At 59.2% G+C, this 13,990-nt stretch overlaps 2 protein-coding genes across 6 annotated transcripts in view; one reads left to right on the top strand and one right to left on the bottom strand.

Annotated features, from left to right (window-relative positions):
- Window positions 1–489: 489 nt before the first annotated feature.
- Window positions 490–6,608, bottom strand: LOC112543922 (izumo sperm-egg fusion protein 1). Of its 4 annotated transcripts, XM_075915125.1 has the most exons (9): window positions 6,345–6,608; window positions 5,922–5,996; window positions 4,316–4,402; window positions 3,936–3,956; window positions 3,586–3,666; window positions 1,403–1,503; window positions 1,162–1,312; window positions 878–1,049; window positions 490–665 (listed from the first exon to the last, which is right to left on the bottom strand). In XM_075915125.1, exons 1-9 carry the CDS (start codon window positions 6,577–6,579, stop codon window positions 590–592), a joined length of 999 nt encoding a protein of 332 aa, XP_075771240.1. In that variant the 5' UTR covers window positions 6,580–6,608; the 3' UTR covers window positions 490–589. The 4 variants fall into 4 exon arrangements, with proteins under 4 accessions (XP_075771240.1, XP_075771242.1, XP_075771241.1 ...); XM_075915127.1 differs by lacking the exon at window positions 1,403–1,503; XM_075915126.1 differs by lacking the exon at window positions 3,936–3,956.
- A 5,500-nt stretch (window positions 6,609–12,108) lies between these two features.
- Window positions 12,109–13,990, top strand: part of NTN5 (netrin 5) — a 29,377-nt gene continuing 27,495 nt past the window's right edge. The window contains exon 1 of one of the 2 annotated variants that reach the window (XM_075915412.1): window positions 12,109–12,265. The gene's annotated coding sequence lies outside the window, so the exon portion shown is untranslated. Of the gene's footprint in view, window positions 12,266–12,320; window positions 13,035–13,990 lie in introns of those variants that run through there. The other variant, XM_075915413.1, reaches the window with a different exon arrangement.

Raw genomic sequence — 13,990 nt, 5'->3', positions numbered from 1 at the left:
TTCCCCTTGAAGCCCATGAGCCCTGGGCAGCGGGGGGGGGGAGTAGAAACCCTACTTATGCCCCCCCTCATTCTTTGGGAATGGTCTAGCTTAGTTCCAAAGCTCACCCCTCCCTCCCCTGCTTGTGTGGATCCACCCCCAAGGGCTGGAGAGGGGGAGGACCCCTGGGAGCCAAGCTGCCCCCCACACAATAAAGCCCCTTCCCATTGCACCAGCTGCCTCTGTGGTTTTTAACTCTTGTGGAAGGGAGAAGGGTCAGGTGTGGGGGGGAGGGTCACAGGGAGGGAAACTGAGGCATGGTGAGGAACAGAACCCAGGAATCCTGGCCTTCAGTCCTCCCCAGCTCTAACCACTAGACCCTACTCCCTTCCCCAAGTCGGGAGAGAAGCCGGTAGTCCTGGCTCCCACCCTCCCCTTTCAGCTCTAACCACTAGCCCCTGCTCCCCTCCCAGAGGTGAGGCCCGAAGCCATGAGTCCAGGAGGCCTGTGCACTGACAATAAAATCCTATTCATTTAAAAGTAGCAGGAAGGGGCAGCTGCTCCCATTGTCTCGGAGGCGAGAGGAATGAGCGTTGGGCTGGGGGGGCGGTCACGTCTTCACCTGCCCCCCCGGGCTGTCGCTGTCCTCCTCTGGCATCCGCTGCTGGCGGCGATAGACCCAGGCGCTGCAAGGGAGGGGGGAGGAGGCTGAGGTTGTGGGGGAGGGTCAGGGGCCGGGAGGAAGGAGGGTTGGGGTGAGGGAGGGGAGCTGTAGAGGGAGGCAGCAGAGGGGGGAGGGACCCAGACCCAGCCCCCCACTCCAGCCTGGGCCTCGCCCCCTGAGTCTGCCTCAGACGTGCAGTGCCAGGCGCAGGGGGACCCCGGCATGCGAACTCACCAGCCCGCGACGAGCAGCAGGACCAGCCCGGCGCTGCTGCCGATGATGACCCAGACGGTCCAGTCGCCGGGCCCCCCCGGGGGGCTGGGGCTGCTCAGCGGGGGGGGCAGCGTCAGGGGCCCCAGCAGGAGTGGCGCAGGCGGGCGGGTGCTGTTCCCCGGCAGGGGGGTCACTGCAAGGAGGGGACCGGGGTTAGGAAGGGCAGGGCTGGACTCTCTCCCTGGCTCTGCAGGGAGTGAGGGCTAGTGGTCAGAGCCGGGGGGGAGGGGCTCTCGTCACCGCACCTGTCACCTGGAAGTGCAGCTCGGAGCAGACCCAGCCCTTGGCGTTCAGCATCTCGCAGCGATAGCGCCCCGAGTCGTTCGCTCTCGCCTCCTTCTTTATGAGGAAGGCCTCGGGGCCCGTGACCATGACCTGCTCCGAGCCGCCCACCTCCTGTGGGAGAAACACAGGGATCTGGGAGGCGGCAGGCCGGGAGTGAGGGGCACCAGCAGGTCAGGGCTGGGCTGGCAGGGGCTGCCGTACCCGATAGAAGCGGTAGCTCTTGGCGCCATAGCTGGCACGGTGCCAGGTCAAAGCACAGTCCAGGATCAGGTCGTCATCCTGGTGGACCTGCAGCGTCCGCTCTGCCAGAGACCCAGGGATCAGAGCCCATCACTCCCACGCTCCTGGTCCATCCACCCTGATCCCCCCTCCTCGGGTCAGAGCAATGGGCCCTTCCACCCAGGTCCCTCCCCAAGTCAGAGCAATGGGCCCTTCCACCCAGGTCTCCCCCCAGGTCAGAACAATGGGCCCTTCTACCCAGGTCCCCCCCCCCCCGAGTCAGAGCAATGGGCCCTTCCACCCAGGTCCCCCCCCTGAGTCAGAGCAATGGGCCCTTCCACCCAGGTCTCCCCCCAGGTCAGAGCAATGGGCCCTTCCATCCAGGTCCCCCCCCCCCCCGAGTCAGAGCAATGGGCCCTTCCACCCAAGTTCCCCTTCCCCAGGTCAGAGCAATGGGCCCTTCCACCCAGGTCTCCCTCTCCACCCCCAAGTGAGAGCAATGGGCTCTCCCACGCAGGTCCCCTCCCCCCCTGAGTGAGAGCAATGGGCCCTTCCACCCAAGTTCCCCTTCCCCAGGTCAGAGCAATGGGCCCAACCACCCTACTTCCCTGCCCCCTGACTCAGAGCAATAGACCCTTCCACCCAGCCCCCCCCCCCGGTCACAGCAATGGGTCCATCCACCCAGTTCTGCCCCCCCCCACCGTGCCAGAGCAATGGGCCCAACCACCCCACTTCCCCGCCCCCTGAGTAAGAGCAATGGGCCCAACCACCCTAGTATCCCTCTTCTGGGTCATAAGAGCGGCCACCAAAGGTCCATCCAGGCCAGTGTCCTGTCTGCCCACAGTGGCCAACGCCAGGTGCCCCACAGGGAATGACGAGAACAGGGAATCCTCACGTGATCCCTCCCCCGTCGCCCATTCCCAGCTTCTGGCAAACAGAGGTCAGGGACACCATCCCTGCCCATCCTGGCTAACAGCCATTGATGGACCTAACCTGCATGGATGTATCTAACATTTTTTTAACCCTGTTCAAGTCCTGGCCTTCACAACATCCTCTGGCGAGGAGTTCCACAGGTCGACTGTGCACTGGGTGAAGAAAAACTTCCTTTGGTTTGTTTTAAACCTGCTGACTATTAATTTCATTGGGCGACCCCTAGTTCTTGGGTTATGGGAACAAGTAAATAGCACTTCCTTAGCTACCTACTCTACTCACCAGTAATGGATTTATAGACCTGGCTCATATCCCTCCCTAAGACATCACTTTTCCAAGCTGAAAAATTCCAGTCGTATTAATCTTGCCTAATATGGGACCCGTTCCGAACCCCTCATCAGTTTTGTTCCCCTTTTCTGAACCTTTTTCAACGCCAAGGTACTTTTTTTGAGATGAGGCGTCCACATCTGTACGCAGTATTCAAAATATGGGCGTATCATGGATTTACAGAGGGGCCATAAGATGTTCTCTGTCTTATTCTCTATCCCTTTTTTAATGATTCCTAACAGTTTGCTTTTTTTTTATAGCAGGCTTCCCTGCCATACGTTGCCTGATATACGTCCATTCCGCACTAAAATCGTTGATGCTTGTAGGGACTGATGCGTGATAAGTCCTGCCATTCCCAGCTCTTAAATTGAGCAAAAAAAAAAAAAAAAAATCCCATCGAATTTGCACAAATGGAAGTCAGTCGCGGGGAGAGAGAGAATTCCCCGCTTGAAGTTGCTTCGCTGCAAGTCCAAGTGTTTTGCAATGGATCTTGGACTTGTCGCGAGGACAGCCTGTAGGTGGGAATTATTTTTCCCCCGCGGACATCCCTTTGCATGGCTCAGCGTTGAACGTCAATTCCGCCAGTTCTGAGAGATCCTGCGGAAGCTCTTCCCCATCTGCCTTGGACGGAACCGCAGCAACAGGCCCCAACTTGCGACAGTGGCCAAAGTTAGCCACAAAGCCCCTCGTTACCCACGATGCACCTGGCCACGGTGGGCTGCGGAGGGGAGGTTGGGGGACATGGGATTTTCCTTCCTGACCCTGTCGGAGCAGCCGGGGCCTGGAGCCTGGGAGTGAGGATCCAACACAGGTTAGAGGCCTCTAGAGCCCCACTCCTGCCACACTGCCCCCCCCCCCTCTTTGTGTAATCCCTCCCTCCATCCTTCCCCATCCCCCGCCTCGCTCACTCCCGCAGGACAGGTTCCGGTTGCAGGAGAAGAGCTCGGTTTTGCACGCCCAACAGTCGATGAACTGGTGAACCATGCGCCCTGTGGGAGAGGCAGGGGTCACAGCTGGGCGGGGGCAGGGCCCCAACAGTGGAGTTTGGGGGAGATCCAGACATTCAGGGAGAGGGGGCCGGCAGGATCACCTGGGGGCTGATGGGGACAGGTCCTGACCAGCTGGGAGTTTGGCATCAGCTGGGGGCACCCTGCCCTGGTGTGATCAGACCCCCCGCCCCCACCCTTGGGAAAAGAGATGAGTCCCTGGAACCACCCCACAGGATCTGCCCCTTTCCCCCATCCTGGCGCCCACTCACCACATTTATTCGGGCAAAAAACTGCAAAACAAGAGGGAAGAAGGGTGAGAAATGGGGACCTCTGGGGAACAGGACTGTGGGTCGGGAGTGAGGGGCACCGGCAGGGCTGGGCTGTCAGGGGCTGAGGGTTGGGGGTGAGGGGCACCGGCAGGGCTTGTGGGGCAGGGCCAGGCTGGCAGGGGCTGTGGGTGGGTCGTGAGGGCACCAGTGGGAGAGCCGGGCTGGCAGGGGCTGTGGGTCATGAGTGAGGGGCACCAGCAGGGCTGGGGAGGGCAGGGCCAGGCTGGCAGGGGCTGTGGGTGGGGAGTGAGGGCACCAGTGGGGGGGCAGGGCCAGGCTGGCAGGGGTGCGCGGTGGGCACAAGCGGTACCTCCCCTCACCCTCTCTCTGGAACTGGGCCATGAGGTTTGTGAAGGCCTCTTTCAGCGCCTGCAGACTCCACATCACCTCGTTGAAGAGCTGCCCATCTGCAGAGCAACCAGGGCGCTGTGAACACCACCCAGGACAGTGCCATCGCTCCTTTGGCCCCGCCCACAAGCCTCAGCCGCCCCAGCCCCAACCATCAGGTGGCACCGTGTGACTCCCCCAGGCCGTCATTAGGCTCCAGGGGTAAATGCCAAACGTGGCGCCCCTCCCCCCACCAAGGCGCCCCTCCCCTTCCCCCCCCCCCCCCCCCGCTCTCGAAAGACCCTCTGAGTCCGCTCACACTGGCCAAGGGGCTGCGAAACCGCAACACCACCAGCAGAGGGCGCCGCAGCATTGGCAATGGGAAGGGGGGAAGTGCTGGGGGGCAGGGGCTGCAGATTGGGGTGAGGGGGGCAGGCCTGGGGGGCAGGGGCTGTGTGTCAGCGGGGAGGGGCACCGGCAGGGCTGGGGGGGCAGGGGCTGTGGGTCGGGCGTGAGGGGCACCGGCAGGGCTGGGGGGGCAGGGGCGGTGGGTCAGGGATGAGGGGTACTGGCAGGGTTGGGGGGCAGGGGCTGTGGGTCAGGGATGAGGGGTACCAGCAGGGCTGAGGGGCAGGGGCTGTGGGTCGGGCGTGAGGGGTACCAGCAGGGCTGAGGGGCAGGGGCTGTGGGTCAGGGGTGAGGGGTACCAGCAGGGCTGAGGGGCAGGGGCTGTGGGTCAGGGGTGAGGGGTACCGGCAGGGCTGAGGGGCAGGGGCGGTGGGTCAGGGATGAGGGGTACCGGCAGGGCTGGGGGGGCAGGGGCGGTGGGTCAGGGATGAGGGGCACCAGCAGGGCTGAGGGGCAGGGGCTGTGGGTCAGGGGTGAGGGGTACCGGCAGGGCTGAGGGGCAGGGGCTGTGTGTCAGGGGTGAGGGGTACCGGCAGGGCTGGGGGGGCAGGGGCGGTGGGTCAGGGATGAGGGGCACCAGCAGGGCTGAGGGGCAGGGGCTGTGGGTCAGGGGTGAGGGGTACCGGCAGGGCTGAGGGGCAGGGGCTGTGGGTCAGGGGTGAGGGGTACCGGCAGGGCTGGGGGGGCAGGGGCGGTGGGTCAGGGATGAGGGGCACCAGCAGGGCTGAGGGGCAGGGGCTGTGGGTCAGGGGTGAGGGGTACCGGCAGGGCTGAGGGGCAGGGGCTGTGGGTCAGGGGTGAGGGGTACCAGCAGGGCTGAGGGGCAGGGGCTGTGGGTCAGGGGTGAGGGGTACCAGCAGGGCTGAGGGGCAGGGGCTGTGGGTCAGGGGTGAGGGGTACCGGCAGGGCTGAGGGGCAGGGGCTGTGGGTCAGGGGTGAGGGGTACCAGCAGGGCTGAGGGGCAGGGGCTGTGGGTCAGGGGTGAGGGGCACCAGCAGGGCTGAGGGGCAGGGGCTGTGGGTCAGGGGTGAGGGGTACCAGCAGGGCTGAGGGGCAGGGGCTGTGGGTCAGGGATGAGGGGCACCAGCAGGGCTGAGGGGCAGGGGCTGTGTGTCAGGGGTGAGGGGTACCAGCAGGTCCGGGGGGACTGGGGCTGTGGGTCGGGCGTGAGGGGCACCCCGGGGCTGGTACCTTTGAAGTCGTTCTCCATGATTCGGGTCACGGCCCGTCTGAAATGGGCTGCGACTTCTCCCATCGTCTTCTCGTCTGAGGGGTGGGGGTACCGTGTGAGTCGGCAGGGGCGGGGGGGAGGGGACCCCTCCTCCCTCCCCAGACACCCCCTCCCCATCTAGACCCCCAACATGCCTGTCCAGGGCCGGCCTTGGGGAAAATGGCTCCCTGGGCAAACTTGCTTTCTGGTGCCCCTGATCCCTGCGGGCAGAGCACCCTCCATGTGCCCTGGCACCCCTGGGCTCCCCGACCCCTGCACCCCCACCCTGTGCCCCCCTTACCACTAGTCCTGCACAGTGCCCCCTTCCTCCCCACCTGTCCCCCTCCCTGGGTCAGGGCTGCACTGGGGGGCAGAGGATGGGGCAGGGAGGGGCCCCTGCGCACCGATGACCCCCATGAAAGTGTGGGTCCCAATGGGCAGCTCCGCCAGCCCCTTGAGGCTGCGCTGCAGCAGGGCCTCCAGCCGCTCCCGCAGCTCCGGGTCCCCCCGCAGCTGCTGCTTCAGGTAGGTCCCCGTCAGCTCCCGCAGCAGCCGCATGGACCCGGGGTCGCATTGCAGGCAGCCCCGGTCCCCCGGTATCCCCAGTGCCCACAGCGCCAGCCACACCACCCAGGGCATGTTCTGCCACCGGGGGGCGACCTTGCGCAGCTCCGCCCTTCCTCCCCCTCCCTCCCTCCCTCCCAGCCAATCGCCTTTGGCGCCCACGCGCCAGATCACAATGGCCTGGCCAATCACATGCCGGGGGCAGGAGGCGGGACTTGATGACCTCTCGAGGCCCCTCCCATCCTGGCCTGGGCTAGGGGCCCACGTGTCAGCAGTCGACGTGCTTCACCCCAGAGGCGCCGCATCCCAGTGTCAGCGGTGTGAAACTAGAGCTCCGTTGGGGCGTCAGGCATCTCTGGTTCGGGGTTAATCGCACCTGCCTTTCCCTGCCCCCCCAAGCTGTGCCCCCACAGCCCCCCGCCCGTCTGATCCCCAGCCCCTTGGCAGCGCCGGGGCCCAGGCGGCCTTTCATAGCGGCTTGTGTATCAGGGCCGGGACCACCTGCCTGGGCGGGGTCACAATAACTCCAGACACGGTCTGCTTCGTATTAATTAACCTTTGATCCTCACGGGCAACCCGGGGCGGGGGTGGCGGGGGGTCATAAAACCAGCAAGGAGATTGATGGCTGCTTTCGTCAAGTGAGGGACGGAGCCGGCCAGCTGGGAATGGGAGGTGGGGTCTGGGGTTGGGAGTGGGGGGCACCGGCAGGGCTGGGGGAGCCCAGGGCTGGGCTGGCAGGGGCTGTGGGGTGGGAGTGAGGGGCACCGGCAGGGCTGGGCGGGGGGGCAGGGCTGGGCTGGTGGGGGCTGCGGGTTGGGAGTGAGGGGCACCGGCTGGGCTGAGGTGGGGGCCCAGGGCTGGGGTGGTGGGGGCTGCGGGTCAGGGGAGGGGCACCGGCTGGGGGGGCAGAGAGCTGGGCTGGCAGACGCTGCAGAACGGGAGTGAGGGGCACCGGCAGGGTTGGCCAAGAGGCTGGGGGCCCCATTGTGCTGGGTGCTGCACAGACCCACAGAGAGATAGCCCTTGCCCCATAGATCTCCCACTTTAGAGCCCAGGAGAACCCCCCCCCCCTTTACAGCTGTGGGGCAGCTGAGCCTAAAACCAGATCCCTCCGTCCTGCTCTATTGTCTCCTCCCTGGGGCCAGACTGGCCTGCCCTAGAGGGAAGAGGCCTCAGGCCCCATTGCTTGCCCCTAAGCCAGCCAATCCTTCCCTGGGACAGGTGGGAACCGGCACCTCCTGGAGGGGCAGGTTGGACTCCAGCCATGACCCACATGTTGGCTGGAGCCCCCCACCCACCCAGCGGTTCCTGGTGGGGTCCACCTGTCCCTGGATGGGCTAAGAGTCCTCTCCATCCTCTGCCAATTCCTTCCTTTGCTCTTTCTCCCGTCCCCCCTGCCTCTCCTTTTTCCAGCCCCACGTGCCTCCCCACAGCGGGCCCTCTGGAACTCATGCCCTTGGCAGCTGGGAAGGATCGGGGGGCAATCAGAAGACCCCAGACCCTGTCCCATTTAAGGGGGGGCTGTAGGGCCTTGGGAGAACAGCCCCTGGCTTAGGGTTCTGCTCCCCTGCTCGGAGAATCCAGGGGTGTCTGGCTCTTCTTTCAGGGGTGACGTTCTCCCATGTGGCATTGTGAATCCGAGCGCCCCACAGGGTCTCCCAGCTCTATTGGGCTCTCGAGGCCCCCCATGCCCTAAATCGGAGGGTGATCTCAGTGCATAAGAACATAAGATCAGCCATACCGGGTCAAACCAATGGTCCACCTAGCCCAGTATCTTGTCTGCCGATAGTGGCCGATACCAGATGCCCCAGAGGGAGGGAACACAACAGGGAGTCCTCATGTGATCCCTCCCGTCACCCATTTCCAGAGAAACAGAGGCTCGGACACCATTCCTACCCACCCTGGCTAAGAGCCATTGGTGGACCTAACCTCCAGGAATCCATCTAGCCTTTTTTTGAACCCTGTTCAAGTCCTGGTCTTCACCACATCCTCTGGCAAGGAGTTCCACAGGTTGACTGCGCGCTGAGTGAAGAAAAACTTCCTTTTGTTTGTTTTAAACCTGTTGCCTATTCATTTCATTTGGTGACCCCTAGTTCTTATATTGTGGGAACAAGTACATAACTTTTCCTTGTTCACTTTTTCCACACCTGTCATGATTTGATAGACCTCTATCCTATCCCCGCCGAGTCTCCTCTTTTCTAAGCTGAAAAGTCCAAGTCTTTTTAATCTCTCTTCATAGTGAGATGTGCACAGAGGTGAAAGGAGGTGGGGGAAGGGCAGCTCCAGCAAGAGCTGTCCCTGTAAGACATTTTAAGTTCTTTTCACCCCTGGACGTGTGTGAGTCTGAATCCCTGACTGGCGGGCAGAGGGCACATCCCTTCCCAAGGAACAAACCCAAGAGTCCTGGCTCCCAGTCCCCGGAGCTCTAACCACTAGACACCGCTCTCCTCCCACAGCCAGGACTCCGGGATCCCGTCCTTGAGTTGCAGTGTTCAGAGTGCAACATGTGATTCAGGGCTGGCTGCCTGGGGGTAGCTGGGAATGGGCCCGGGGGATGGGAGGGGGAGCGTGAAGGAGAAATGGGAGGCGGGTTTGCTTGGAAAATGTGCAGTGTGAGCAAGAGAATGAATGAGGCGATGAGGAGAGACGTGGAAGTCACAAAGGGCCTGTCTACACGGCAGGGCTAAAGCCGAATTAAGCGAGGCAACGTCAGCTTCGTAAATCGCGTCGCGTCATTCAAAAGAGCTGAACTTGGCTTTGGGCATGGTCTACACAGCAGGACGTCGAAGGGAGAACGCTCTTCCCTCCCCTTCCCTTCCTCCTCGGGAAATGAGGGTTTCCGGAGTCAGAGTAAGAAATCCTCCAGCTCGCCATTATTTCGAAATACCCAGGGCCGGACTGAGGGGTGGGCGAGCTGGGCAGCTGCCCTGAGCACCAGCTGATGGGGGGGTGCCTGATGGCAGCTGTAAGGGGCGTGCGGCGTCCCTTAGAGCTGCCATCAGGCGCAACGCACCCGGCTCCCGCAGTGCCGTAACCGTAGCACTGGCCAGCAGCGCCCTTCCCCCCACGGCCGCGGGGCCCTGCACGGACCGGCCTGTGCGCCAGCAGTGCTGGCCAGGCCAGGCTGGGCAGCGCATACACTGTGCGCCCTGAGGGATGGGCCTTGGGCGCGCGCCAGCGGCCATGCGCCCCAGGGGTGGATCCGCACCCCCTGGGGGGATGGGCCCACACATGTGCCCAGGGGCGGTGCCATGCGCCCGGTTCCGGGGTGCCAAAAGGGCTTGGGCTGGCCCTGGTAGACATGAGTTTTGTTATTTTGAAATCACGTCCGTGATTCTGATATAGGGCTGCCATGTAGACGTACCCAAAGACAGGAAAAGAAAGCAGGACAGTAAAAAGAGAAAAAGAAAAAATGAAAAACAGGAAAGGAAATGAAGAAATGAAATAGAGAAAAGTGACTGAAGAATGAGCCAGTTAAACGAGTATTAAAATAGAAAAGAAAGATTGAGAGAGATTGAAGTGAGAAATAGCTAAGAATGCATGATTGAAAAATGGGATGAAAAGTGAGAAGGATCCCCAAAAAATTGTACAGAAGGAAAAAGGCAAATGAAAAGATTAACTGGAGAATGGATGAAGAAAAATATTTTATTAGATTAGCAAAGAAAGAAAGAAAGAAAAATGTAAAAGGGATGTAGAAAGACATGAATGAAAAAGAAAAATGAGGAAATTAACTAGACAATAGCAAATGAATGAAAGAGAAAAATGAAAATAGAAAACACTGAATGAAAAAAAAGAATGAAAAAGAGAAAGAAATGAAAATAGAAAAGAAAGAATAAAAGAGTGAATGAATGCAAGAAAAAGAATTAATGGAAAACTGAAAATGAATGATGAAGAAAAATTAGAAAATTAACTAGGCAATAGAGAATGCATGAAAAGGAAAGAATGAAAAAGAAAATGAATGAATGAAAAAGAACTGAAAACAGAGGGTATTGAACAAGTTAATGGATGAAAGAAAAAGTAATGAAAAATAGAAAGCTAAAGAATGGAAAAGACAACTAGAGAGTGAAAAAGAATGAAAAACAGGAAAGAAAGAATGAATGAAAAAGAGAATGAATAGAGATGTGAAAAGAAATGTAGAATGAAAAAAGAAAAATGAAGGAAGTGCCTAGAGTAGGAAAGGAATGGAAAAGAAAAGAATGAACGAAGAATGCAGGAAGGGGAAAAGAAAGCCAGTTGAAAACAGCCAGGAAAATAGGCAAGAAGAAGAGTGAGGGAGGGAGGGATGAAGGGGGAGAGCAAAGGGACGACTGGGGAAGAGCAAAGGGAGGAATGGGGAGAGCAACGGGACGAATGACGCGGACGGGAGTAGACACACGGGAGGAGGGAATGACACAGGGACAGGGGAACCCCCCAGAGCAGACCGCAAGTGCGGCGCAGAGGAGGAGAGCAGAGAAGGCAGAAGGGAGCCCAGGAAGGGGGAGCGAGGCAGGAGGAGCCCAGCAGGAAGGAGCCAGGGAAGTGGGAGCAAGAGGCGAGGGGGACGGGGGTGAAGGGGAGGGAAGGGGGCAACCTAGGAAAAGCAGGAACTAGAAAATCTCACATGAGAAAGATCCTCTCAGGAACACCTCCGGCCTGTGAAGGACATTTCTGTATTCCTTGCCTGCCCCCTGTGCCCCCATCCCTCCCCTGCCAGGGCCTCTGTGCCCCCCCCACCCCTCCCCTGCCAGGGCCTCTGTGCGCCCCCATCCCTCCCCTGCCAGGGCCTCTGTGCCCCCCCACCCCTCCCCTGCCAGGGCCTCTGTGCGCCCCCATCCCTCCCCTGCCAGGGCCTCTGTGCCCCCCCACCCCTCCCCTGCCAGGGCCTCTGTGCGCCCCCATCCCTCCCCTGCCAGGGCCTCTGTGCCCCCCCACCCCTCCCCTGCCAAGGCCTCTGTGCCCCCCCACCCCTCCCCTGCCAGGGCCTCTGTGTCCCCCCACCCCTCCCCTGCCAGGGCCTCTGTGCTCCCCCACCCCTCTCCTGCCAGGGCCTCTGTGTCCCCCCACCCCTCTCCTGCCAGGGCTTCTGTGTCCCCCCACCCCTCCCCTGCCAGGGCCTCTGTGCTCCCCCACCCCTCCCCTGCCAGGGCCTCTGTGCCCCCCCATCTCTCCCCTGCCAGGGGCTCTCTGCCATGACCCTTCACTCAAGGGTCCCCCATTTTCCTTCCTGTGCCCGGGGCCTGGGGTGTCTCAGGACTTTGGGATTCACTGGCTCAGGCTCAGGATGATGGCACCAGTGGTCATCGGTCCTGGGGCCGGGGTGTCAGCGGGCTCCGGGTGGTAGCACCAATACGGGGGCAGTTGTTCTAGCCGGCTCAGAGCCCCTCTGTGTTCATTAGAACAGGGTGGCTGGGAGCCATGACTTTCTCCAGCTCTTGAAGGGCAGTGCGGTCTAGTGGTTAAAGCAGGGGGGCTGGGAGTCAGGACTCCTGGGCTCTCTCCATCTCTGGGACGAGAGTGGTGTCTAGTGGTTAGAGCAAGGGGAGGCTGGATGCCAGGACTCCTGAGTTCTTTCCCCAGCTCTTGGAGGGCAGTGCAGTGTAGTGATTAGAGTGGGGGGGGGGAGGGAGCCAGGATTCGTGGGTGGGGTCTAATGGTTAGAGCGGAGGGGGTGGGGTGGGCCTCGGAGCCAGGACTCTTCAGAAAACAGCAGCCAATTTCACAGCGCGCCTGGCCACTTCCCCTGCTCCCGTCGGAGGGTTGAACAAATCGGAGCCGCGCGGAGGTAATAAAACTCTGATTTCAGCAGGGCCGTTGGCTCGCGTGGAGGCCGGGACCCCGGGGCTTGTAAACTTGGCAAAGAGGCTGGGGAGGGAGAGAGGGAGAGGGTCTCGTAAGCCCAGGATCTCATTGAAAGCAAACGCACCGGGGTGATCCGAGGGCTACGCGCTTCAGGGCCGGCGCTCCGGGGGGACGGTGCTGGCTGCTGTGGGGCGCATGCGGGACGGGGTCTGTGCCGAGACTTTCGGGGGCGCAGTGAAGCGGGAAGAGAGGCGGTGCTGCCGGAACAAGGGGCGCCGGGCGCAGCCGCCCCCTGGGCCCCAAGTGGCTTCCATCGTCGGCAGGTTCAGTAGTTCTCAGCACCCTGGCAGGATGATGCTCACAGTGAGCGGCTGAGAGGTAGGGATGGTGGAGCATGACCAAGCTGGGGCCGAGTGGGGTGCCCTGTGGCAGACGCCCCGGCTCCCGAACCCGAGCAAGGCCGGGAACAGAGACCAGCCTGGGATGACTCATCATCCTGACCCACGGGCGCCGTGAGTGGCGAATCTAGAGCCGGGGGTATAAGTAAATAAGAGCACGGAGCAGCCTACGACCGTTAGTAACGCCTGCTGGCCTGAAACCCTCCCTGACGAATACCGGCCTCAGATTGCTTAACGGACTGCAATGGGCATTTGCCAGTCCAGCATTAAAACCCCCCAACCACCACCTGAGACGTGCGCGTGAACAACCGCAAAGGCCCGATAAGAAGAGTCGAAGAAAACGTCGGGGAGAAAGTGAGTAACACGAAATACCCTCGAAATGTGACAGTTATCATGAGACGAGACACAATAACTAATAAACCCCCGAGGGCTTCCCCTCTGCATAACGAGTCGCCTCCAATAGTTAACGAGAATTAGCACGAGTCGGCGGCTGGAAGTCTTAGATAATAGTTTTGAACTGTGAATAGGAACTTTTCTGACTGTGCCCCCGACAATAATAATTCCTTCAGGAATGGCCTAGAATGGCCAACAAGAGCAATTAGGAGGCTAGAATTAATACTAACAATGCGTTCGTTAATAGCTTGGGATCGCTGATGGTGAGAATGCTGGTTGGTCTAGAATTAATCTTACTGCTTATATTTTGAAAATGTATTTTAAAACTGTTAATATTAAATGATTATGAATGAGCTCCGGTTATCGATATTAATTATTATTTATTAATGAACTAGCATGAGGGAGTACTTGACGTTACTTAATAATGTGTAATTATTACAGTACTGTTCTGCATATCTAAATGATCACTAAGGAATTATTATTTATTACCAATCTAGCATAATTATAAATAATTAATTGATAGCATATGCTTGCTAATAACATATATTAACCCCCCAATGGTTAATAACTAATAGACAGATTGTTAGTAATAACATAACATGTAATGCATTTATTACTGTTAACACTATAGAATGATTAGTAATAAGAACTTATACTTTTAATAATAATCAATTTGATCATTTAGATCATTAATAATTATTGAAGAAGAAGAAGAAATGCCCATGGCTGTTGTTAATAATTTTGAATAAATAGTTAGTGTGAGACAGGAACGGTACCAACTGATAATAATCCATTTGAAATTATAGGAATAATATCAATTTATTCTACTGTAAGATTTATACTAATATATTATATTTTAGAATGCTTCAGAACATTCACAATTAAAGTTATCAACTGTGCTAATTTGCAGTAGAAAT

Source organism: Pelodiscus sinensis, unplaced genomic scaffold (assembly GCF_049634645.1).
Source record: "Pelodiscus sinensis isolate JC-2024 unplaced genomic scaffold, ASM4963464v1 ctg34, whole genome shotgun sequence".
Lineage (NCBI taxonomy): Eukaryota > Metazoa > Chordata > Testudines > Trionychidae > Pelodiscus > Pelodiscus sinensis.
The sequence above is the reverse complement of the archived record's forward strand: the minus strand, read 5'-3'. Positions and strand labels throughout refer to the sequence as shown.

Excerpts from the sequence above, each read along its gene's own strand:
- LOC112543922 (XM_075915125.1), bottom strand. The coding sequence starts at position 6,579 with ATGCCCTGGGTGGTGTGGCTGGCGCTGTGGGCACTGGGGATACCGGGG. Across the intron at positions 4,403-5,921 it reads CATGGAGAACGACTTCAAAG|ATGGGCAGCTCTTCAACGAG; the intron begins GTACCAGCCCCG and ends GTTGCTCTGCAG. Across the intron at positions 1,050-1,161 it reads GCTGCACTTCCAGGTGACAG|TGACCCCCCTGCCGGGGAAC; the intron begins GTGCGGTGACGA and ends CCCTCCTTGCAG.